At 44.1% G+C, this 23,677-nt stretch overlaps 1 protein-coding gene and 1 long non-coding RNA gene across 2 annotated transcripts; one reads left to right on the top strand and one right to left on the bottom strand.

Annotated features, from left to right (window-relative positions):
* Positions 1 to 9,775: 9,775 nt before the first annotated feature.
* LOC113009478 (uncharacterized) lies at positions 9,776 to 11,363 on the top strand. Its single transcript, XR_013902857.1, has 3 exons — positions 9,776 to 9,929; positions 10,015 to 10,202; positions 10,442 to 11,363. It is a non-coding gene; the product is annotated as an uncharacterized LOC113009478 (long non-coding RNA).
* Positions 11,364 to 18,458: 7,095 nt separating this feature from the next.
* LOC113009479 (macrophage mannose receptor 1-like) lies at positions 18,459 to 21,551 on the bottom strand (the record flags this gene model as incomplete). The annotated part of the gene is made up of 3 exons (XM_080292085.1): positions 18,459 to 19,733; positions 20,329 to 20,685; positions 21,155 to 21,551. Coding segments are annotated over 3 exons (1,101 nt in total), but the record flags the coding sequence as incomplete, so codon positions are not given.
* Between the last annotated feature and the right edge of the window lie 2,126 nt (positions 21,552 to 23,677).

Below are 23,677 nucleotides of genomic sequence, written 5' to 3'. Positions count from 1 at the left end.
ATTTCTTCACCACAAAAAAGAATGCATTTAAAGCAGCTGCAGGAGGCCACGATATGTTTTATGCAACAGCATCAGTTCCATTGCAATGGAACCCATAGCATGAGTTCCATTGCATCACGCGCAAGATGCAATATCATACAGTTTTAGTTTCCTTATATGGAAGCAGTTATGAGCAGAGATGGGCAGTAACGCGTTACTGTAATCCGATTACTTTTTTCAAGTAACGAGTAAAGTAAGGGATTACTATCGCAAAAACGGTAATTAGATTACTGTTACTTTTCCGTAGGAACGCTGCATTACTGCGTTACTAAAACCGTGATTTTTTTTGCAAGAATGTCTCATGACAGTGACATAAGCAAATTCACAGAGAAACTCGCGGATTCTTCAACTGACCGCTGCGGCTCACCTGCACCAGGGCAAACCTCCGCCTACCCCCGCTCCTGCTTTACAGGTGAAAATAGAGCAACAGGACCGCTAGTCTTTGATTTTATTTATTTTCTGCTGTGTTTTACTTGCATCTATTTGAAAGACTGAGTGTAAACACAAAAAAATATTTTATTTTATGTGCTGGAATGTGCAGAAAATAGGTTTAAATGTTAAACAAATTTCTTCCAGTCAGAGAATGTTGCATATAATTTAATTTTTGCTTGATGCATAAAGTTAAAAGATTAAACAAGTTTTAAAAAGAGACTTTTCCATTTGATTACATTTTGTATGATGGATTATACAGAAACAGTAGAACTGGGCTGAAAATTGCTTTATCACCTAATCAGGTTGTAAATCGTGTTTTTAAAAAGTAACGAAGTAACTAAATAACTAAGTAATTAATTACCTTTGAAAATAAGTAATCAGTAAAGTAACAGGATTACTTTTTTGGGGGGAAGTAATCAGTAATTAGTTACTGATTACTTTTTTCAAGTAACTTGACCTAACACTGGTTATGAGCTACCATAATTCTGCAATCAGTGTAAATCGATGAACTTGACAGAAGCAGTGAGAGGTTAGCAGAGTTTATAACTGCAGTTTAAACACCAGGGTGTGGAACGAGGGGGTGATGTGATACACCCACTTCATGTTTATATATCATTCTCACAACTGCTTAAATCCTGTCTTTGGAGCGTGAGACAGATGTAAAGACTTTGTATCTCTTTTTTTGTCATGGAAAATTTGCACAGTCCTTTGTTGTGCATGCAACAACACAGAAGCAGGTCTTATTCTGAGTGGTTGAAAAATAGGCCTCAACACAAAAGGGACAAACAAGAGTTCACAACAAAGGGAAGAAGTGTGAAAAAAGCACAGAAACTGAGCAAGCAAGCGGCTACAGTGTGAATTTTCATTGTTTTTGGCTTCATGTCAGCTTATTCTGTGTTACAAATGTTGTGTGTTGATGGACAGTCTGCAAAGCTGTGCATAGGATCTGCACAACCACACCATCCCAGACAAAATAGTTACACAACAAAATTGTCCTCCGTATACGGTGGTCCCAAGAGTTCAAATGTACTGCAACTTAAGAAAACACCAGGGGGACATCTCAGGCCCTCCAAGGTTTGGACGGCTATCTCCCCCCACCACCACTTCCCCTGCCAGTGGCGGACTCCCTCAGACATCGGTGCGTTGGTGGTTCTTTGTGTCTGGGGATGGGCGTCCAGGTACACGCCGGCTCACTCCTTGGCGGCTGCTTATCGGGGCCTGGGGCCTGGGGCTCGCTCGGGCCACTTCGGAGGTGGGGTGCCCCCGGCCTCTCGGCCTGGGGCTCGGTCACTCAGGCACAGCTGGCTGCCGGCGGAGCTCACGGGCGCGTCACTGCAACCCCCCCTGGCTTCTGCTCCGCGGCTGCTGAGTGAGCCCTCATCTGGGACTCTCCTCAGCTCTTTCTGGGACAGTGGCGCAGCTGCCCCTCTGTTGGTCTTCCTTGGTCTCTTGTGTTCTGGGGGCCTCTGGATGTCTGGAGTTTTGATCCCCTCCATACCTGCTTCATGCCCTGGAGGACGGGGCTGTGGCCCCCCCACACCCTCTAGCAGATCATTACATGAAGGAACCTTTTAAAAAAACAAGCGTGTCCATGCTCACAGGTGTACACACGGGTGATCACACACACAAACTACACCCCTTTTGGCTCCTACCTCAAAGCACACTGTGTTCTGTTGATCTTATGTGCTGCACAATAATGTTTAATATTTAGTATTTACTGTCATATTCCCATATATCATTGTGATGTTGTTTATTCTATTACTCTTGTTCTCTTCTGCTTGTTTTCCTTTTTCTTTCTCAACAGGTGATCCAGGTGATCGATATATGCATTTTCTTTTTCTTTTTTTTTCCTGCCCATTCTGTTGGTTTTTGTTTTTTGCCCTTCTCCCCCGTCCCTCTTCTCAACTGTTTCTCTTTCCCTCTTTCTTTCTCCCCTTCTTTCCTCCAGTCAAGTCTGTCCCGTATTCAGCAAGTGAAAATAAAATAAACAATAAAAGGTGAATCAAATGGACCATTATGGCAAGGCTGGGATGGTCAGTTTGGTAAAGTAAATCCATTGGGCATCTTTCTTTGCCTTTAGACAACAATTCTGATGGCAAAAGAGCCAAACGGGACAGGCAAAAAAAAAGAAAAAAAAGAAAAAAAAGAAAACACCAGCACAGTTGCAGTGCATTTGACCTCTCAGGACCACTGCATCCACATTTAAACCAGTGCAGCAGTTTGCACACAGCCTGAGTCAATAAAGTGAGAAAATGTGAGGCTGAGGCTGCTAGAATCAGAATCAGAATCAGAAAGGGTTTTATTGCCAAATGTTGAGCAGGTTTACAACATTAGGAAATTGCTGCCGTGCTTCAGTGCAAACATACTGTCATAAAAAATAAGAATAAGAATTAAAAGTGCTAAGTAGATAGATATATACATGATATATACATGAGTGCAGGTGGTGATCAGTGCTAGATATACAGTGCTAGATATACAGATGAACTTAATGTGACATTAATGTGGCACATTTTCCACATAAAGCCATTTAGCAAGAACTGGACTTTACAGATCTTATCAAACATGAAAAGTATGAGGATGGAAATCTATCGATCGGCTGCCCTGATCTCCAGTCTGCATGCCTGGGTATCATTGGGAAAGATTCCCAACATTTGTACTCTGATACATTCATCGGAGTGCAAATGTTGTATAAAGTGCTTTGAAGGCTCAGGTAGAGTAGAAAAACACTATATAATAAGCAGTCCACTTACCTTTACTGGGGATTAAACTCCATAATCATGTAAATCAGCATAATGTCTTATTTTTTCAGATTTCTTAACCTTTATTATTTTCATCTTTTTGGTCTTTATGCTTTCAAACCATTGCACTGTAGGTTAGGAAAGCTGAGTAAGTAATATAAAACCAAGACTGCATATTTAAGCTTTACACTAAGTACTCTAATAAAATTGAAGAAAAATAATGCACCCTTAAAGTTAATCATTCAATCAAAAGTTATTTAAGCATAAAGTAATTGCATGTTGAAAATGTAGGGAGATTTCAAACTGTGCAGAGTTATGGATGCGTAAAAGATTTTTAATAAGTGTGGTATATACATGAATGTTCATTATTTTGAAGTATAATTAGGAACATATTTCTTATCTTTTTTTCTCTTTTTAAAAGACCTGCTCTACTACTGTGTGGCGTGGGTGTGGTCCTTGGCCAGCTGCAGAGGAGGCGTGACGCAGTGAGCTCCCGGGGCGGCGCAGGGGCGGGGTGAACAGGTGTGCTGGGATCTGACAGTGATTGTGTCTCTTTATGTGTTGGCAGTGACAGACGGAGACGGAACGTGACAGCAGAGAAAGAGAGCGCGGAGTATATGTGTCCACTACAACCCGAGCTTAATAAAAAGTTCTGCACTGTCAAAAGTCGCTCCGGCTGGTATTTCTTGGGTCCACCGTTACACTGGTGCCGAAACCCACGCGTGATGTCCGGTCCCCTGCCGGCTCCCCCTGCTCCCCCGGCGGCGCCGCCGCCCGCCCCACCGCCCGCCCGGCCGCTGCAGATCTTGGGCCAGATGATGATGGACATGGCGGCGATGGCGGCTCGTCAGGCGGCCACGCAGGACCAACAGTTGGCGTTGCTTCGCCTGCAATCGGAGCAGCAGACCGCGGCTCTGGGGCAGCTGCTGGGGAATGCGGCCGCGCCGGCTCCCGCCCCTCCGCTGTCGGTGACGTTGCACCGGATGCGGGATGGGGAGGACCCGCTGGTTTTCATCGAGGCTTTCCAGGCCACGGCGGTGGCCTGTCGGTGGCCGGAGGAGGAGTGGGCCGCCCGGCTGCTGCCGCTTCTGTCGGGTGAGGCCCAGACGGCGGCGCTGAGCCTGCCCCCCGGCTCGCGGGGGGTGTTCGAGGACGTGTGCCGGGCGGTGCTGGATCGTTTGGGGCTCTCCCCGGAGGATTACCGCCGTCAGTTCCGGGCCAGCAGGATGTCGGGGGGGGAGCGGCCGTTTGCCTGGGCTCGGCAGCTGGAGGATGCGGCGGCGAGGTGGCTGCGACCGGGCCCCTCGGCTGGGGAGACGCGGATGCTGACCATGGTCGTCCTCGAGCAGTTCGTGGGAGGCCTGCCCGAGGCGACGGCTCGTTGGGTTCGCTTCCACCGCCCGGCGGATTTGACGGCGGCGGTGACGCTGGCAGAGGACCATCTGGCGGCCGACCCGGGACCGGGCCGTGAGGAGCCGCGGCGGGGCGCCCGTGTTCTGCCGCCCAGGCCACCGGCGGCGGCGTCGCAGAGGAGAGGCGGCGGCCCTGCGGGAACGGAGCAGGCAGCAGGGTGGAGCCCCAGGAACCCGTTCCGGCCGCTGCTTCCCGCCGGAACCCCAGCGGCCGCCGAGGTTGCCCCGGAGCCACGGGGAGCCGCACAGACGCCGGGGCCGGACTGTTGGAAGTGTGGGCGGCCGGGGCACCTGCGCCGAGATTGTCCGCTCATGGAGGTGGGGCAGGTGTTCCGCGTTGCCGGCGCTCCAGCGCCCGCCCCCGGTCCAGGAGTGACGTACCGCGTGCCGGTAAGGTGTCAAGGGGGTATTCGCCATGCTTTGGTGGACACGGGCTGCACGCAGACTCTGGTCCACCAAAGTTTGGTTCGCCCCGGGGCATTGTTGGAGGCTGACTGGGTGGAGGTTAAATGTGTGCACGGGGATGTTCACAAGTACCCAGTAGTGTCACTGTTGCTGAAATTCAGGGGCAAAACGCATAGAGTGAAGGCGGCGGTTAGCCCGCGCCTGTCGCATCCCCTTATTTTGGGTACGAATTGGCCGGGGTTCCACAGCTTACTGGGGCAGTACGCGGGGATGCGATCGCGGTCTGTAAATTCGTGTGACGTTTGCGCGGCGCTCGGCGGTGACGCGGGGTCGACCGACGCTGACTCTGGGGGGGAGGAGGAGGCGGGGACTTCCACGGAAGCCCCGCCGCCTCCCGTTGTGTACCCCACGGAAGATTGTCCACTAGAGCAGTCTCGGGACGACACCCTACGCTCAGCCTATGACCAAGTGATGGATATTGATGGTCGCTCGGTGCGCCCCGACGCTGCGCGAACGTACCCTCATTTCCAATTGCGGAACGATCGGCTTTATAGAGTGAGCCGTGACACTCACACTAATGAAATCCGCACACAGTTGTTGGTGCCGCAAAGCCGCCGGGAAATGATTTTCCAGGCGGCTCATTCGAACCCCATGGCAGGGCACTTGGGTGGCGAGAAAACTCTGGAGCGCATAATGGCCCGATTCTATTGGCCGGGCATTTGGGCCGACGTGCGCCGTTGGTGTGCGTCGTGCCCCGAATGCCAGCTGGTTAACCAGCCGGCCGTACCAAAGGCGCCGTTGCGCCCATTACCGCTGATGGAGATCCCGTTTGAGCGTATTGGCATGGATCTCATCGGGCCATTGCACCGGAGTGCACGCGGCTATCGCTTTGTGCTGGTCCTGGTGGACTACGCAACGCGGTACCCGGAAGCAGTGCCGCTACGCACCATTTCAGCGAAGAGCGTGGCGCAGGCACTGTTTCAGGTCATCTCCCGAGTCGGTATTCCGAAAGAAATACTGACTGACCAGGGCACGTCGTTCATGTCGCGCACATTGCGGGAACTGTATGAATTACTGGGTATTAAATCTATTCGGACCAGCGTCTACCACCCTCAGACTGATGGGTTGGTGGAGAGGCTGAATAAGACTTTAAAATCCATGATTCGTAAGTTCATTCGCGAGGATGAACGCAATTGGGATCGCTGGTTAGACCCTCTGTTGTTTGCAGTGCGGGAGGTGCCCCAGGCCTCCACGGGATTTTCTCCCTTCGAGCTGTTATACGGCAGGAAGCCGCGGGGGGTGCTCGACCTGATTAAGGAAAACTGGGAGGAAGGTCCGAGCCCTGCGAAAAGTGAAATTCAGTACGTGCTGGACCTGCGAGCAAAGCTGCACACACTGGGGAGGCTCTCGCGGGAGAATTTGCTCCAGGCCCAGCAGCGGCAGCGACGCCTGTATGACAGAGGGGCTAGACTCAGGCAAGTTTCACCGGGAGATAAGGTGCTTGTGTTACTTCCTTCTTCCAGCTCTAAATTACTCGCCAAGTGGCAAGGACCCTTCGTGGTCACACAGCGAGTGGGGGACGTTGATTATGAAGTGGTACGGTCGGACAGGGGCGGGGCCACGCAGATTTACCACCTCAACCTCCTCAAAGCCTGGAGGGAGGCGGAGACCGCTTCTCTAGTGAGCTTGGTAAGAGGGAGAGATGAGTTGGGGCCGGAGGCGCCAAAGTCTAGCATCCCCGCCTCCCTCCATTGCAGTGACCATCTCACACAGGCCCAGAGGGCGGATGTTGCTGCATTGCAACAGCGCTTTGCCGACGTGTTCTCCCCCTTGCCCGGCCGTACTTCTCTCATAGAGCACCATTTTGAGACGCGGCCTGGCGTGACGGTGCGTTCACGGCCCTACAGGCTGCCGGAACATAGAAGGCAAATTGTTTTCCGGGAATTGAAGGAAATGCTGAGGTTGGGAGTAATAGAAGAATCACACAGTGCTTGGTGTAGCCCCATCGTCCTTGTAGCAAAGAAGGATGGGTCTATACGGTTCTGTGTCGATTATCGCAGAGTGAATGAGGTGTCACGTTTTGATGCTTATCCCATGCCCCGGGTCGACGAGCTCCTGGACCGGTTGGGCACCGCTCGCTTTTTTACGACTCTGGATTTAACCAAGGGCTACTGGCAGATTCCCTTGTCTACAGAGTCCCGGGAAAAGACGGCCTTCTCCACTCCGTATGGGTTGTACCAATTCGTGACGCTTCCGTTCGGCTTGTTCGGCGCCCCTGCCACTTTTCAGCGCCTCATGGACCGGGTGCTGCGGCCCCACGCTGCCTATGCTGCCGCCTACCTAGACGACGTCATCATTTACAGTGACACGTGGGCGGGGCATGTGCGGTGTGTGGCCGCGGTGCTGGAGTCCCTGAGGCAGGCGGGGCTCACGGCCAACCCGAAGAAGTGTGCGGTTGGACGGAGGGAGGTACAGTATTTGGGGTACCACTTGGGGAGCGGGCAGGTGCGACCTCAAGTGGAGAAGACGGCGGCGATTGCATCCTGCCCGCGTCCCAAGACGAAAAAAGAGGTGAGACGGTTTCTGGGGCTGGCCGGCTATTACCGGCGGTTCGTCCCAGGGTTCGCGGACCTGACCAGCCCCCTGACTGATCTCACCCGCAAGGGTGCCCCAGATCTGGTCCAGTGGACGGAGCGGTGCCAGGCGGCGTTTGTGCAGGTGAAACGGGCTCTCTGTGGAGAGCCGCTGCTGTTCACACCTAACTTCTCCCTCCCTTTCTGTCTGCAGACTGACGCCTCGAGCAGAGGGCTGGGGGCCGTTTTGTCCCAGCAGGTGGGGGGAGTTGACCGGCCGGTCGCTTACATCAGCCGGAAGCTCACGGACCGCGAGTCACGGTACAGCACCGTAGAGAAGGAGTGCCTGGCGATCCGGTGGGCGGTCGACTCCCTTCGCTACTACCTCCTGGGCCGCCCGTTCACCCTCTGCTCGGACCACGCCCCGCTGCAGTGGCTCCACCGCATGAAGGATGCCAACGCCCGGATCACTCGGTGGTATCTGGCCATGCAGCCCTTTAAGTTCAAGGTGATCCATAGGCCGGGCGCGCAGATGGTCGTGGCCGATTTCCTCTCTCGCTCGCGGGGGGGGGGGAGTAGGTTCGGCCGGATGGGCCCCGGCCTCAGTCGGGCGGTGGGGATGTGTGGCGTGGGTGTGGTCCTTGGCCAGCTGCAGAGGAGGCGTGACGCAGTGAGCTCCCGGGGCGGCGCAGGGGCGGGGTGAACAGGTGTGCTGGGATCTGACAGTGATTGTGTCTCTTTATGTGTTGGCAGTGACAGACGGAGACGGAACGTGACAGCAGAGAAAGAGAGCGCGGAGTATATGTGTCCACTACAACCCGAGCTTAATAAAAAGTTCTGCACTGTCAAAAGTCGCTCCGGCTGGTATTTCTTGGGTCCACCGTTACATACTGTAACTGTAGTAGAGCATAACAAGTCATCTAACAGCTACTCATTATTTCATTTTGTCTTTGGATTCGGGTTTTGCAGCATGTCTGTGTAACTGATAACACTTTAGTGTTTTCACAGCTGTGGAGATTAACACAAGGCTTCCAGCTTAATGGTGTTTGATGACATTTTAGAGAATGGATGTGTTCATATCAACTGAAAGAGAAACGCATCTGTCAGGTAACCACAAGAAGTATGTGTGTATATTCATGTAACATCTACGTTGTGTCAAGCCAGTATTTTGGATTTTTTTGCAAGTTATGCATAACTTTAAAGTATACAACAATTCCCCCTGGTACAGTTTTTGCAAAAGCACATGCACATTGCCCCCAGTATTGGGACCATCATGGTTCTGAGCACTGCAGCAGCGGTCTCTCACTGTCTTGTGTGCTCACGGACAGACTTTGGCAACACAACAGTAACACATTTTTACAGGTGTGTAAGGTGAGAACAAAATGAATGATCCAACTTCATTTGTTTCAGTTCCGTAGAAATATTTTTGACAGCTTTTTGTTTCACTCTATATTGACTTATGGCAACATTTTTGTGGGCCTACAAAAAAATGTTGATGATAGTTGATAACTGAGGAAATTTGCTTTAAGTGCCGCTCCTCAGAGTACACTGTTTAATTCTCTCACAGCCTAAAAGGTGACAACAGCACTTCCATCTACATCAGGTAAGACAAATTAAAATTTAACATGGCAACTTATATCTTGTTTAAGTATATACGTTTAAATATTATAAGTAATGATAGATATTTATCCAAAAAGTGTGATTTAATAAGGAAAAAAAGTTCTTTTTTAATTTATTATTTTTCAGTTTCAAAGTTATTGAAATTGCTATAGTTTGGATTGGAGGATAAAGAAGTATACTGAAGGGATTTATCCCTATTAAAATATTAATAAATGCACACATATGAATCAGAATGCACTACAACAAATTTTGTCCCTGCCTTTTTAAAAACTTATATATTTGTACCTTTAAAATGAAGGACTTGGAATGTAGCTGACTAAATTTTTACTGGCCATTGTGGAACATCATGTTCTTATCAAGTTGACTCTTTCTGTGCACAGCGCTTAATAAATGAATTTTACTTACCAACAAAGAATTTCCGTATGGATGCATTCACAGTAAACTGATTTCATTTTGTACAATGTTATATCTTCTTGAAGGATCCACAGTGGCAATCCTGATTTACATGAAACCATATTTATGATATTTAGAAACATGGAGCATAGAGGGTGTTTTATATTTGTGTGTTTGTTCTTTATTCCAATTTTTTTTAAAACATATACAGCACATATTCAGATCCAATCAGGTCATCATCTGCAGCCCAATGACAGAGCCGTCGTCAGCAGAGTGGGGCTCTGGCCTCTTTGACTGCATGGAAGACAAGTTGTCTTGTAAGAATCAATACTGGACTTTAACTTGTATTTTTGATATGTGTAAAAAATGCCAATATTTTACTATTTGTGTCATGATTTTCAGGTTGCTATGCTTTTTGGTGCTGGCCATGCTATGCGATCACCATTTCAAAATCACTTGGAGAGAACCCTTTCCTCCCGATTTTGGACATGTGCTCCCCTGGGGCACTATCGATCCTCGGGATACCATTGTTTGTTGCTCCCGTAGCCTTGTCATTCAGGATTACCATGAGAAAGAAATATGGAATTGAGGTATGACACCAATAAAACAATTTTCAATTTTTTTTAACAGATACCATTTATAAGATGCATTTCTTCATCTAGAAATGCAGATTTATAAAAATCTTTACACAAAATAATTTTAATAAACAACCAAGAATGTGAAAAAACACATTTAATGTAACATTGCAAACCTAAGTGCAGTTATCTATAATCCAAATATTATGTTATAATTAAAGGATAGAAATAACAAACAGCTATTTCCTCCATAGGGGACTCTCCAGAGAGACATCGTACACACTTGTTTCTGCAACCTATGTGTCTGGTGTCAGATTGATCGTGAGCTAAAACGTCGTAAGAATAGCTCTACTGTGCTATCTCAAAATCCTGTGACTGCACAACCTGGAGCCACTGGAAAGTAATTGTAACCAAAAAGTACAAAATTAAAATACATGCACCTCATGTACTTACGTATTTCCCTTTCTCTTACTTTCTGTTACAATAAAGAGTTTTAGCGAATTTCTGTTGTCCAAACAAACATTTTTATTGAAAACAATAACAATGCGATGTAATGTAATTATGATTCAACTATTTGAAAATTGTACTGCACTGCTGAATTATGTTTGGGTACAAAGTTAATATTATAACTGTTATTCATCTACCTGGCTATAAATCTAAAGGCTACTAATGTGTGCATGTAAGTATCTCTCAATCAGACACAATAAACAAATAAATCAAAGTAACATCTTTTTTTTTGTCTCTAATGATGAAGAACTTTAAAGGAAAGTAAATATTAAGCTCCAATTATTGGCAAGCTCGATGTTTTTTTTTGTTTGTTTGGGTTTTTTTTGTGTATTTATTTTATTTTATTTTCAGTTGTTACAGACGGGACAGACATGACTGGGGGATAGAACAGGGAAAAAGAAAGAATGAAAGAAACAGAGGCAGAGAAAGACAAAATAGAGGGGAGAGAGAAAAAAAAGCAAAGCAAACAAACAAACAAACAAAAAAGACAAAAAAAAAACACCTTGAACACCTGTATGAAGAAAAAAGAAAAGAAGAGAAAACAAAAAAGAGCAACATAATAAATACAACACCATCACAATAAACTAGCTAACAGTAGATACTAAATATTAAATGTTATTGTGCAGTACGCAAGATCGACAGCGCACAATGTGCTCTGAGGTAGCAGCCACAAAGGTGTAGTTTGTGTGTGTGAACAACCGTGTGTACACCTGTGTGGATCCACACGCTTGTATTCAAAAGGTTTCTCCATGTAACGATCTTCTAGGGAGTGTGGGGAGCCATAGCCCCGTCTCCCAGGGCATGAAGCAGGTATGGAGGAGATCCAGGCCCCAGACATCCAGAGGGCCCAGAGTACGAGGACCCAAGGAGGACCACCAAAGGGGCAACCGTGCCACCCTCCTGGGAAGAGCTGAGGAGAACCCCAGATGAGGGGTCACCCAGCAGCCACGGAGCAGAGGCCAGAGGGGGTTGCAGTGATGTGCCCACGGCAGCCCCCCCCGACCCCACCGCAGAGAAAACTGCACCCACCCCATCATCTGCTCATCTTCCAGACTACACAAGACAATAAACACCCAGGTTGAATTCATTCTCCACCTCTCCTATATCTTGCCCCCACCAGCAGAGTGAGCTCCTGGAGAGAGGTGACCTCCTGCAAAGATGTAACATCCTGCCCACCAGTTGGAGAGCCCTCCAGGTGGGCCGATGCACTAGAGGTCCACTGCACCAGGGCTGAGCCCCCATGCACCCACCCGCCCACAAACCTGGCGACTCAATAACCAGGATCCAAGCCCCCAAGGCCCAGCCAGAGCCCCAGCCAGGGGCCGGAGCACCCCCAGACCCCCAAGCCCCCACGCCTGTCCCGTCAAGCTCGATGTTAGAATAGCATCACTGTCACCGATGGTGAGAAGAAGCCTGTGCTGTGTGTTATTTGAGGTTTCTGTGGTGTTTGTTACTTGTGTTTAGTTACACCAGTGTTCCCATCATATTACGTTCAGTATTTATCTCTTATCTTTTGGGTTATGTCCTGTTTTCTTAGCTCGTTTTCTGTTGAGTTCGGGTTCCACCTTGTCATTGTCTTAACTGTCTACACCTGTGTCCTGTTCTGCCAGCTGTATCCACTTCCCCGATTATCTTTCATGGCGTGTGTGTGTGTGTGTGTGTGTGTTCAGTCTGTTCGATGTGTGTGTGTGTGTGTGAGAGAGAGCCTGTCTGACTCAGATCACACAGCTGTACTATGCTTGATAAAAGGAAAATATAATATGTTAGCTATCCAGGAAGTAAATACAGAAAATTTCACTTGAAAAAGTTTTACTTTAAAAACTAAAATACAATTTTATACCTAATTATGAATGAGTAAATCTGAGAAAGGAACACACTTCTGGAGCGATAAATTTATCCCATGAATGAATTTACTGCAGTACAGTCACTCTGTGGTTACCACTGTTGGCTCACAGCAACAAGTTCTTGGGTAGAGACATATAGTCAGTATGGTTAGGTTAACTGGTGATTCTAAGTTGCCCATAGTTGTGAATGTGAGTGTGAATGGTCATCAGTCTGTCTTAGCCCTGTGACAGATTTGCAGTCTAACCAGTGTGTACCCTACCTGTTGGGCTGCTGGCAGGGCTGGGATAGGCTCCAGGCCCCCTCCCACCCTGAACTGGACAAACAGAAGAGAATGGACGGATAAATTTACAGCTGAAGCTTATGAATTGAGGTTTAAATGTTAAGATCTGACAAGTTTTGTGACCTGTTGACTACATAATCTAAGGTGATTCAAATATGTAATTTTTATTGATAAAATGATCTACTTATCCATCAGAATGAGCAGGCAATCCAGCACTGCATGTTTTTGAAACTGTTAACTGGAAATGTTGTTGTAATTTTTGTCATGGATCAATAAAAGCTGGACACAGTTGTGACTAATCGGACATTACAAGACAGGAAGCAAAACAGAATACACTGACACTGAACACCAGGGCTGGACTGAGACATAAAATCGGTCCGGGCATTTTGACTAGAGACCGGCCCACCAGGTATTATAGGAAAAGCCATAAAGCCTTTATAATAAACTTAAACTATACCATCCTGCGTATTCTGGTATTCCTATCAGTACTTAGCAAAAATATAAAACAACCTAATCAATAATTACATATAACTAAAAAAAAAAAAAAAAAAAAAATAGTAAACCACTCCCCCACCCTCCGCCTCAAGATGGTTAATTGACATAGCCGACTTTAATTTAATTCATGTATAAAACAAATTCACAGAAATCTATTATTTTTCTCCAGTAATTAAATAGATTCAACATCTTTCTAAAACAGAATTGCAGACTGCACAGATGGTACCTTCCCAGAGGAAAAAGTTCTATAACTTACTAGGGTACATACTAGACTTAATATTTACTACATACAATAATAGATTTCTATACATTTTACATCAGATGAAAACTTTCGTTGTAAGATTCAGATAATTACTTATTACAGTTTTTCTCGATTGCTAAAACACATTTCTTGAAACTACGCCTCATATCCTCACAACAGTAAACACAAATCCATAACATCTCACTCAATTTCCCAAACATCCTATTTCCAGGTCAAAATGAAGCTCTACACCCAAAACTATTCACTCCTGCTGAAAAACCAAACTTTGCCCTCAGACATCAAACACAAGCCCTCAAAAACACACACACTACAACAGAGTTTTGCACACTGGTACAATTAATTCAAAACAATAGTTCCAAAACAAATAGGTTGCTTATGGTTCTCCCCTTCAAAACCCTTGTCACATGATAAACACAAAAGACGCAACCAATGTATGTACAGTGGCACATTGTCATTCATGTACTATACAGTACAACACACACCAGAAACATTATCCCACCTCAGCATCTTGTCTTTGGTCTGGGTCAGGCCAGAGAATCTCATCCACATCACAGGCTATATTGGCCCCAGCCAGGCAGCGGGGGTAAAATCCTCTTGCATGCCTGATCCACCCCTGTCATGCATCTACTGATATGTCTAGGCAGGCCTCTTCCATGGCCTGAAGGAGGTGAACACGGACATAAGGTTCTCGGTCATACACTTTCCACCGCCATGCCGAAAATAACTCCTCTATCGGGTTTAGAAAGGGAGAGTATGCAGGCAGAAAGATATTAGAAAACCTTGGGTAAACCAGTCACGAACCAGAGCAGCGCGATGGAAGCTGACGTTATCCCACACAACAACGTAGTGAGGCTGCTCTGGCTGTGCTGGTTCCCTGTAGTCCAGCTGGAACATATGTTGTCTTAAACCATCAAGAAAAGCAAGGAGAAGCATAGTGTTATAGGGTCCTAGTACGCCATGGCGGTGGAGTACCCCTCGTTGGCTGATGGCTGCGCACATAGTGACATTCCCCCCACGCTGACCAGGGACATTTACAATAGCCCGATGGCCAATTATGTTCCTCCCCCTTTTCCTTCTTTTGGTCAGGTTAAAACCTGCCTGATCCACAAAGATTATTTCATGGGGAACAGGCCGTCCTTCAATCTCAAAGATTCTCTGCAAAACACATAACACAGTAGAGTCAATCGGTACCCTGAACCACAGTTCAAGAGTGCTGAAATGGCAGCATAAACTGCCATGCTGTGATGGTACACAATACTTTATACAGTATCCAAACTCATACCTGAACATATTCCACACGTTGGTTTTTCACTCTGTCAGAGTTTCGTTCGAAAGGGACTCGGTATGCCTGTTTCATCCGGAATTGATACTTTCGGAGGATGCGGTCAATTGTGGAGAGGCTGATGGCATTTATGCCTCGAAAAAGATGATCATCCTCAATCACTCTCCTTTGAATCTCTTGCAGGCGGATTACATTATTTGCAATTACCATGTTTACAAGTTCCCTCTCTTGCTCCTCCGACAAAAGCCTTAACCTGCCTCCACCAGGTGGTCATCTCTGTGTCCTACAAAAATAGAAGCACTCATTACTGTAACTGTCACACATTCATTTTACAGGCAAATAATGGAAACATACTGAAACTCAAGACACATAAGTTCAGTAACTTAAACGTTACTGTACAAAGCAGTCTTACTGCAAGTACACCTACCTGTTTTCCTCCCTGAAGGTTCTGATGATGGAGGCAACAGTGAAGTGACTCAAATTTGGTTGTACTCGTTGCCCAGCCTCCCTCATAGTCATCCCATGGACAAGGACATGGTCAACTAAAGTGGCTCGAATTTCATCCGAGACTGACTGTCTTCTTGCCCTTGCTCTTCCCCTTCCTTGTCGCCGTCGTTCTCCACCTCCACCTCCTTCACCACGTCCTCCTCCTCCACCACCTTCCTGTTGTCCTAGACCACCTCCTCCTCCTCTTCCACCACGTCCTCCTCTTTCACCACACCCTCCTCTTTCACCATGTCCTCTTCCTCCACCACGTCCTCCTCCACCACACCCTCCTCTTTCACCATGTCCTCTTTCTCCACCACGTCCTCTTCCTTTGCATCTCTTTGGATCCATTGTTTCAAACCTGAATGAGCTGACTTTGGCCCTTTTATCTATCCATCGCAGGTTCTGATTGGTGTGTGCTAAATTTTGACTCCTAGTGTTTCCACCTGGTTAATTGTGTGCTAATTGAGCTCAAGCTATGCTGACTTAAGTTAACATTATTGCATGCTAGTGCTTTCTAAATGACTACATGGTGTAAGCACTGTAAAATGTAGGGATTTGTGTGTAGAGTTTTGCAGTAACAGTTCACCAAATTTGAGTCATGTGTCAAAGCAGGGAATAGTGTTTATAGTTCAGGGAAATGGGTGAGCTTTTTGAACAATAGCGTTACGGTTTTGAAATTTTAGTTTAGAGGCCTGGTTATAGTGTTTAAGCAATCGAGAAAAACTGTAAAAGCTAGACATTTGAAATGAGAATAAGAAAAAAAAGTATTTCTTTGTGCCCCCCTCTCCCTGTTAATGCCCTACCTGGCCCCCTGGCAACACTTTGCTAGATCCGCCCCTGCACAGCTATCAGCTGTCAGCTACTTAGAAAAGGATCCTGGTGTTATTTGTCTGTCAGAAACAGTTCATAACTTCCCTTCAACTCATTCATGTCACCTAAAAGGTAAACCTGTTTCTCCATCACCAGTTCAGCTCTGATGATTCAGTAAGGACATCTCCTGGTTTCATCTTCATGTTTCCCTCTCACCAGATATACAAATCGATATCATGACCAGCAGCTTTTACAGCTGTGGCTCCAGCAAACATCAGCTGATACTAGAAAGTAATATTAAATCAATTCTAACAACAGCTGATCAAGCTTAAACATGCTGCTGTTGTTTAGCGCGACATCCGCTGGTTTCCTCTTTCTGGCGCAGAGAGAAAAGCATCAGCTGATCATTGATCAGTTTCATGATTGAATTAGCAACTTTATAGCTGAAGAGAAACGGGACAAATTGTATTCCTTTTCACCTCAACTTTAAAGTTTGACCTCCTCGGCTGCAATTGGTCCAGCCCAGAGTCGATCATGACCAACTGGCACATCCACCACAATTCATTTATACCGTTAAAAATAAATAAATAAATAAAACCCCATCGTTCCATAAAAACGAAAACTCACAAGCGGCCCACCGGGTATGCCCGATGGCCAGTCCAGCTGTGCTGAACACAGACTGTCAAAGTAAAACAGGAAACTAACACACAGACGCAGACATGACAAGGGGCACAGCAAACCTGGAACACAGAGACAGAAACAGAAGGACTCTAAATAACACTGAAACCAAAGACTAGAGATTCTAAATAAGACAAAAGCAAAGACTATTAATAATAAACAACACAAAACGCTGGGTCACCGATGCAGGACCATGACAGAAATATGGAAACTGTAAACGAAAAAGAACAAACATATAGATGAAAATAATGCAGCTAAGAATAAACAAAGAAGATTAGACAAATAAATGCTTCAACAACCACTGACTTATTGCAATGCTCTTACTCTGTGGAAACTATATGAAAAAAAATCTAATTTTAAACAAAGAAAGAAAAACTACTTAAACTTCAACCTACATATTATAAATTTTGAAAAGCAACACAAAGTTTTAATGTATATTTGATTATTTGTGTTTCCTTGCTTCTCTCTGATGTCTCTATTTGATGTGTTAATGAAGACTGCATTCAATAAAGTTCCTCATCCTGCTCCAACAGAGAAGACTCTGTTGAATGGATTTGAATATGCAAACAAGAACTCTAAGCTGGCCAAACACCAGGCAATATAATAACAATATTTACATATTTCCATCATCAATAATAATTTAAAATTATTGTAAAACATTTCTTTCCAGGAATTTTATTGAGAATATACAGAAAAATAAAAATGTGTGGACGGTTAAATTATGGCTGACAGCTGCTGCTGGAAATTTTTAAGAGGTAAATATTTTTAACCCAATAATATCACAGTGGTCACTTTTTTCTACTCAGAAGAGGCACCATTTACACAAATGTTCAGTCAGTCCATAGAAAAACATGTCAGTGTGGTTTAACTCAGAAACTCTGATGAGCGCACAGAGACACTCATGATGTGTCTCTGTGTGCACGTCTTCAGGTATTCCTGTCAGTTCACCGTGTTTAAGGGTTTTTCATGTTTTAGTTTTAGATCACCCAGTTTAGGTTATTGTTTCGTTTCACCCATGCCCTTCATTTGTATTTATTTTACCAGCCTTAGTAAACTGCTCGTTTTCTGTTACTCCACGTCACGTTTCACTTTCTGTTTTGGTCTGCATTTGAGTCCTTTTTTGCTACACATACAGTCTGCCACTGCCAGCATAGCACACAGTGTGTCTCTGTGTGCTTTGCTAATGAAGTCTGCACTCAGTAAAATATTCCATTCTGCTCCAGTAAAGAGGATTTTATTGTGTGCATTTGGATATCCTCATACAATACAATACATATACTATTATAATATTTGCATCATATCATTAAATGGAGAGCAAACACAATGGTGAACTTTGGATCAACCAGCCCCCCCAAAACCAGTCATTTCTGATGGGACTACATATAATGAAACTAAAATAGGCGAATGGGGGTTATTTTTTACTTTTTGAGATGTATTTTGAAAAAAACAACAACATTAAAACTTCAGATTTTTAAGAAACATAAACAATTTCTTATTCCTTCAGAAAAAAAAACAATGATCTTTGCTAATTTATTTTCAAATGATACCTAACGTTCATCCGACAGCTTTCATTACTAGTAAAAATCTTCATTTTTTGACTCTCTGCTGTGTTAATATTAAAGTGGTGCAAACACATTAGTCACGTTTTTGCACATTTATTTTATGCTGGCTTTAAAGGCTGAGTTAAGAATTTGGCAGCAGTGAATGTATCCAATGAATTAACTCATTGTTCTTGCTTATTTTTTCTCACATTTCACACAGTTGGCAGTTTCAATAAAGTAGCATAATTCAGCAAATATCAAGTTTCCAGAGTATTGTTGTAGTTTATGTGGAGCACTTTCAATTAGAGTTCAAAAGTATCACAAAATAGATACATTTAAATAAGGACACAACGGCGTATAAGAGAAAGGAACACACTTCTGGAGCGATAAATTTATCCCATGAATGAATTTACTGCAGTACAGTCACTCTGTGGTTACCACTGTTGGCTCACAGCAACAAATTCTTGGGTAGAGACATATAGTCAGTATGGTTAGGTTAACTGGTGATTCTAAGTTGCCCATAGTTGTGAATGTGAATGTGAATGGTCATCAGTCTGTCTTAGCCCTGTGACAGATTTGCAGTCTAACCAGTGTGTACCCTACCTGTTGGGCCGCTGGCAGGGCTGGGATAGGCTCCAGGCCCCCTCCCACCCTGAACTGGACAAACAGAAGAGAATGGACGGATAAATTTACAGCTGAAGCTTATGAATTGAGGTTTAAATGTTAAGATCTGACAAGTTTTTATTTTATTTTATTTTTTTTACTGCACTACAAACATCTTAGTACATTTAAAAAGAGAAAAAAAAACCCCAAAATGATTACATGCAAAATCCAGTGTTATTCTATTAAACAAAAATCCTGTCCAGAGTGGAGGTTTGCACTCAGAGTGCTTCTTGTTGTTATATCCCATCAATCTCTAGCCTGGATAAAGGAAAAATATAGTAAGTGTGATTACAACACTTACTAGAAATATAAGATTTAAAACAATTAATTTAGCATGGTTCCAAAGCCTATGATAAAGAACAGATGAAGCTAAACATCTCTGCATCATTTTTCTTGAACCATTTATGTTCTCCTCTTGTCTCCATGGCTACAGCCAGGTTACAGTCCCCAGTGTCTGTGTCATCGGCCCAGTTCTCATAGCAGACAAGCTGGTCATTGACCCAGAACCACAGATCAAGAGCACAGCTGTAGCGCAGTCCCAGCCAGATGTGGGGTGTGCTGGCATTCTTGGCTTTCTCTTGCACCAGTTCCTGCTGTTCAAGGTTTGTGATGGAGACGAGGTCACGATGGTGCTCTCTGCAGTAATTTACAGCCTCGTCCCAATTTTTCCTTTCATTGATCAGGATCAACTTTTCTGCAAACAAACACAGTTCAGTTCAAATTAAATGAATTCAGGTTTCTAGATTTTCTACCTCAAATACAAAAATACACGAGGAACAAACAGAAGAAAACAAAAAACTAAACAAATTTCATAAAAATAAGAGCTGGACAGTTTGTCATATTTTTTTACTTTCCTGCTGTAAGTTTTTCCAATTTAGAATGTTTAATTTTCCTGATTTACTTTATTAAAGTCTTATTATTTAAATTTAAGTGAGCCTTTTTTATATTTAATTTTCTTTTAATCAGGAGGATTTAGAAACAAGAATTATTTCTCATTATAGCTGTAAATCTAGAACCTATTAGAAACAGTAGCGATACCCACACTCAGAAACTATTATGACACCCGTGACTCAGGTTCCTAATGAAAGGAGGCTGCATTATGTGCCTGGGGTGTAGCTCTATCTCCATAACAGCTTGCATTATTTAGCTTTATGATGAAACATATAACAACCTCTTCGTGTAAAGCTTTTCCATGAGACGAAGAAAGATTAGTTTAGCTTTAACATTTATTCCTCAGTAAGAAAACTGACAGAAACCAGATGTGAAAAATGAATCTTTGTAAATCTCACCATCGTAGCAGAAGAAAGGCTTTCTGGTGTTACAATCATCAGCTTTCCATTTTCTTTCTTTGTTTAATTCAGTCATCGCACATTTCCTGGTGCCGTTGTCAGTTTTAGACAGCTCTTCAGGTAACTCACCAACATCTCTCCAGTGTCTGTAAGAATAATTACTCCCATCTGACCACCTCCAGGTGTCTCTGAACAGGCCGATCCATGATCGTGGTTCATCAGAACTCTTAAATGTACTGACTGCTTTGTTTAACTGTTCTGCTCCACTGGCCAGGTCTGTGTGGTTCTCTCTGCAGTAGCTCTGAGCCTCACGCCACTTTTTTTTATTGTCAATGAAATGTAGTGATTTGTTTTGTTCTGTGTAATAAAGAGAAAGACAAGACTCATAAGAAATGTGCATTTCTATCTTTAAATGTATCTTTAAATTGATTTTCTAAAGACACAACTTAAAATAGCTCGAAACCTTCAAAACTAAACTATCAACATTATGGGAATAACCACAGCTGTGACATTATGCTCAGGATGACTTTGCTCTGTGTGGCAGAGAAACAGTTTTCTGATCAAAGGTCTGGTATGAAATTTTGTGTAATGACATTTGGCACCACGAGATGGTTCAGCAAAGCAAAGAACAGTGTCCTGGTGTAACATGAGAGGCAGAGAAAGCACCGTGGGAGGACGGGTATTCAAATGAGCAGGATAGCACACAGGGGCTAAAACACCAGCAGCCAATTATCGCATCTTCTCATTTTCATTAGAGATGAGCTGTAGATATGTTTAAATATAAACACTTTGTTTAATTAATACAATTATTGTCACATATTCTCACCATTATAGCAGATAAAGGGGTAACCATGAGAAGAACCAATATCCAACAACCCACCAGAGCTGTCAATCACTACACAGTTCTCAAGATATCCGCCTCCATCATTAGGTTCATTTCCACTCCAATTCATCTCCTTAGCATTGAACTCGACTCCTGGCAGAGACCAGTGCCACCTCCTGTTTTCTTTTCCTGAGATGCTGTACAGCCCAATCCAGGCGTTTTCTTGATTCTCTGTAGAATCTGTGTACAGTGTCTTCATATATGTTATGTTAGGCACTGTGGCCAGGTCTTTATATCCTTCTCTACAGTAGCGCTGAGCTTCGTCCCAAGTTTTAGGCTCTTTAATAAAATAGTACTCATAGCGCTGGCATAAAATCAAGGAACACTGACCTAAAAACACACAAAAAAAAAAAAAAAAAAACACAGGTCATTCAGAAATCTACTGATGGCAAGTTTTGTGAGCAGTTCACAGAAACCCTGCACTAATCTGAAGTGATGCAAATGTGCAGTTTTTACTGTTAAACTGATCGACTTACCCATCAGAATGAGCAGAAAAAGCCTCCGGTGCATATTTCCTCTGTTTGATAAAACTAAGATTTAAAAGACAGATAAACAACCATCAAAGTTAATATAACTGCACCACTCTCACAGATAATAGGGTAATATAGGTAAGGTAATATATGAGTAAGAAAACATGCAGTTTATTTTGCACTGTAAAAAATACATTACACATGAGGGGAATAGCTACTTTAAAAATGTTTTTGAGTCTTTTAAAAATCAGCAGAAATACAGAATAAATACTGTAAGTTTAATGTAAAGCCAGTGCTGAGCTAACAATGTAAATTGAGACTGAAGTTTGAACTTACATCTGATTATTCTTCTTTCCTTGCTTCAGTCCGATGCCTCTGCGTGTTGTGTTAAAGAAACCTGCAGTCAGTAACATGTCTCTGCTTCAACAAAGATCATTCTATGGGACTCATTTAAATATTCCAACAAGATGGTCATAACAGAGGTAATATAATACTAATATTTACATAATGTCAAACAAAGAGAGGGTGTTATTTAAAATAATTTACTTTAACAACATGCTTCCTTCTCTCAGAGGTATTTATATATAATAAAACTTATAATAAAACTCAACTAACTGCATGTCTTTACTGTTTGCATTTTGAAGGTTCTTTGGAAGGTTCATAAATAAAATTAGACTACTGAAACAGAACTTAACGAGCTACACAAATCAATATGAGCTATGATGTAAGGTATGCACGTATGCTGAGATGTATGCAAGTGTTGTAAATGCAACAAACAACAAAGAGTAAAGAAAAAGCAGTGCAGGAAGATTTATAGTCTGGGAACCAAAGGCCCAGTTGGCACTGATGAACCCTGCTGCACCCACCAGATCTGAAACACTTTAGAGAAGGTTTAAAACAATGAGCAGGGTTCATCACACCTCTCCCAAAAAAGAAAGGTCCCACAGGAACCCCCACAAAATCCAATTCAGCAGCACATTTTAAGTTTACTCATTACCTGATTGATAGTGCGCACGTTTGAGATGTCTAATAGCCAGAAATTCTTAATTGGCTGAATCTTACTGAATGTGTGTGTATATGTGCAAATGTGCATGAACACAGTTTGGCAAACTGGCAAAAGTCCTTTTCAGCTACTACAACGAGTCTGCTATGATACAGCATTAGATCCTCTGAAGAGAGCTGTGTTTAGCCTCATAATAGTGTTTAGCTATGGCATACTCCTTGTTTGTTTAAGTGCTCTCTATGTGGTTCCAGTACAAGCTTGACCACCGGTGTATTTGAGCACACAGATAACTGATGTTGTGTTGCAGTTTGTGAACTGTTTAACAGACGACGTCTTTCCACTGTGTGGATGAGTAAAAAACATCTGAAGCATCGTTCAGTTTATTTGGCTGAACAATATTGACAAGATGATCCCTAACTGTCTGAGCTCCTTAAAATAATAAGACAGGAAGTTGCTCCAGTATCAGCACTCAGCAATGCTTCAGCCTGTAGAGTGTGTCAGTGTCTGCAATGCATATTGTTAAGCTGCTGATAACAGTTGTTGAATTCAGAGATGAAGGTTAGTCTTTCTGTTTTTCCAGTTGGAGTTCAGATCTGGACGATATTAAAGCTTGTAGGCTCTCCCAATTAAAGAAACCTGCACCTCCCAGTTCTTTGTCTGTCAGCATTAAATCCGAACTTTGATCAGACAATATCTTCTACATCAGTCACAGAACTTCTTAGAATGGCTAAAAAGGGCTGACATCACGTGGGCCTATGGTGGGCCTGCCTCAACAGGGGGCATCAAAAGGGTAAAACATAACATTAGTTTTTCTGGTTGACTGATACAGCTGTCTCAGGGCCTCATGGGGACTGTGCAGTTAAGCTCATGGTAGTGAAACTAAAAGGAGGAATGAAAGAATAGGAAAAAAAAGTTCTGCTCTTCTCCCCTCTGCTCTTCTTCCCTTTTCTGGGAGGCAATGGGGAGGTAGAGCGTACAGTCCAATCCGGCGGG

This window comes from Astatotilapia calliptera, chromosome 17 (genome assembly GCF_964374335.1).
Source record: "Astatotilapia calliptera chromosome 17, fAstCal68.1, whole genome shotgun sequence".
Taxonomy (NCBI): Eukaryota; Metazoa; Chordata; class Actinopteri; order Cichliformes; family Cichlidae; genus Astatotilapia; species Astatotilapia calliptera.
This window is presented reverse-complemented; position numbering and strand designations above follow the sequence as displayed.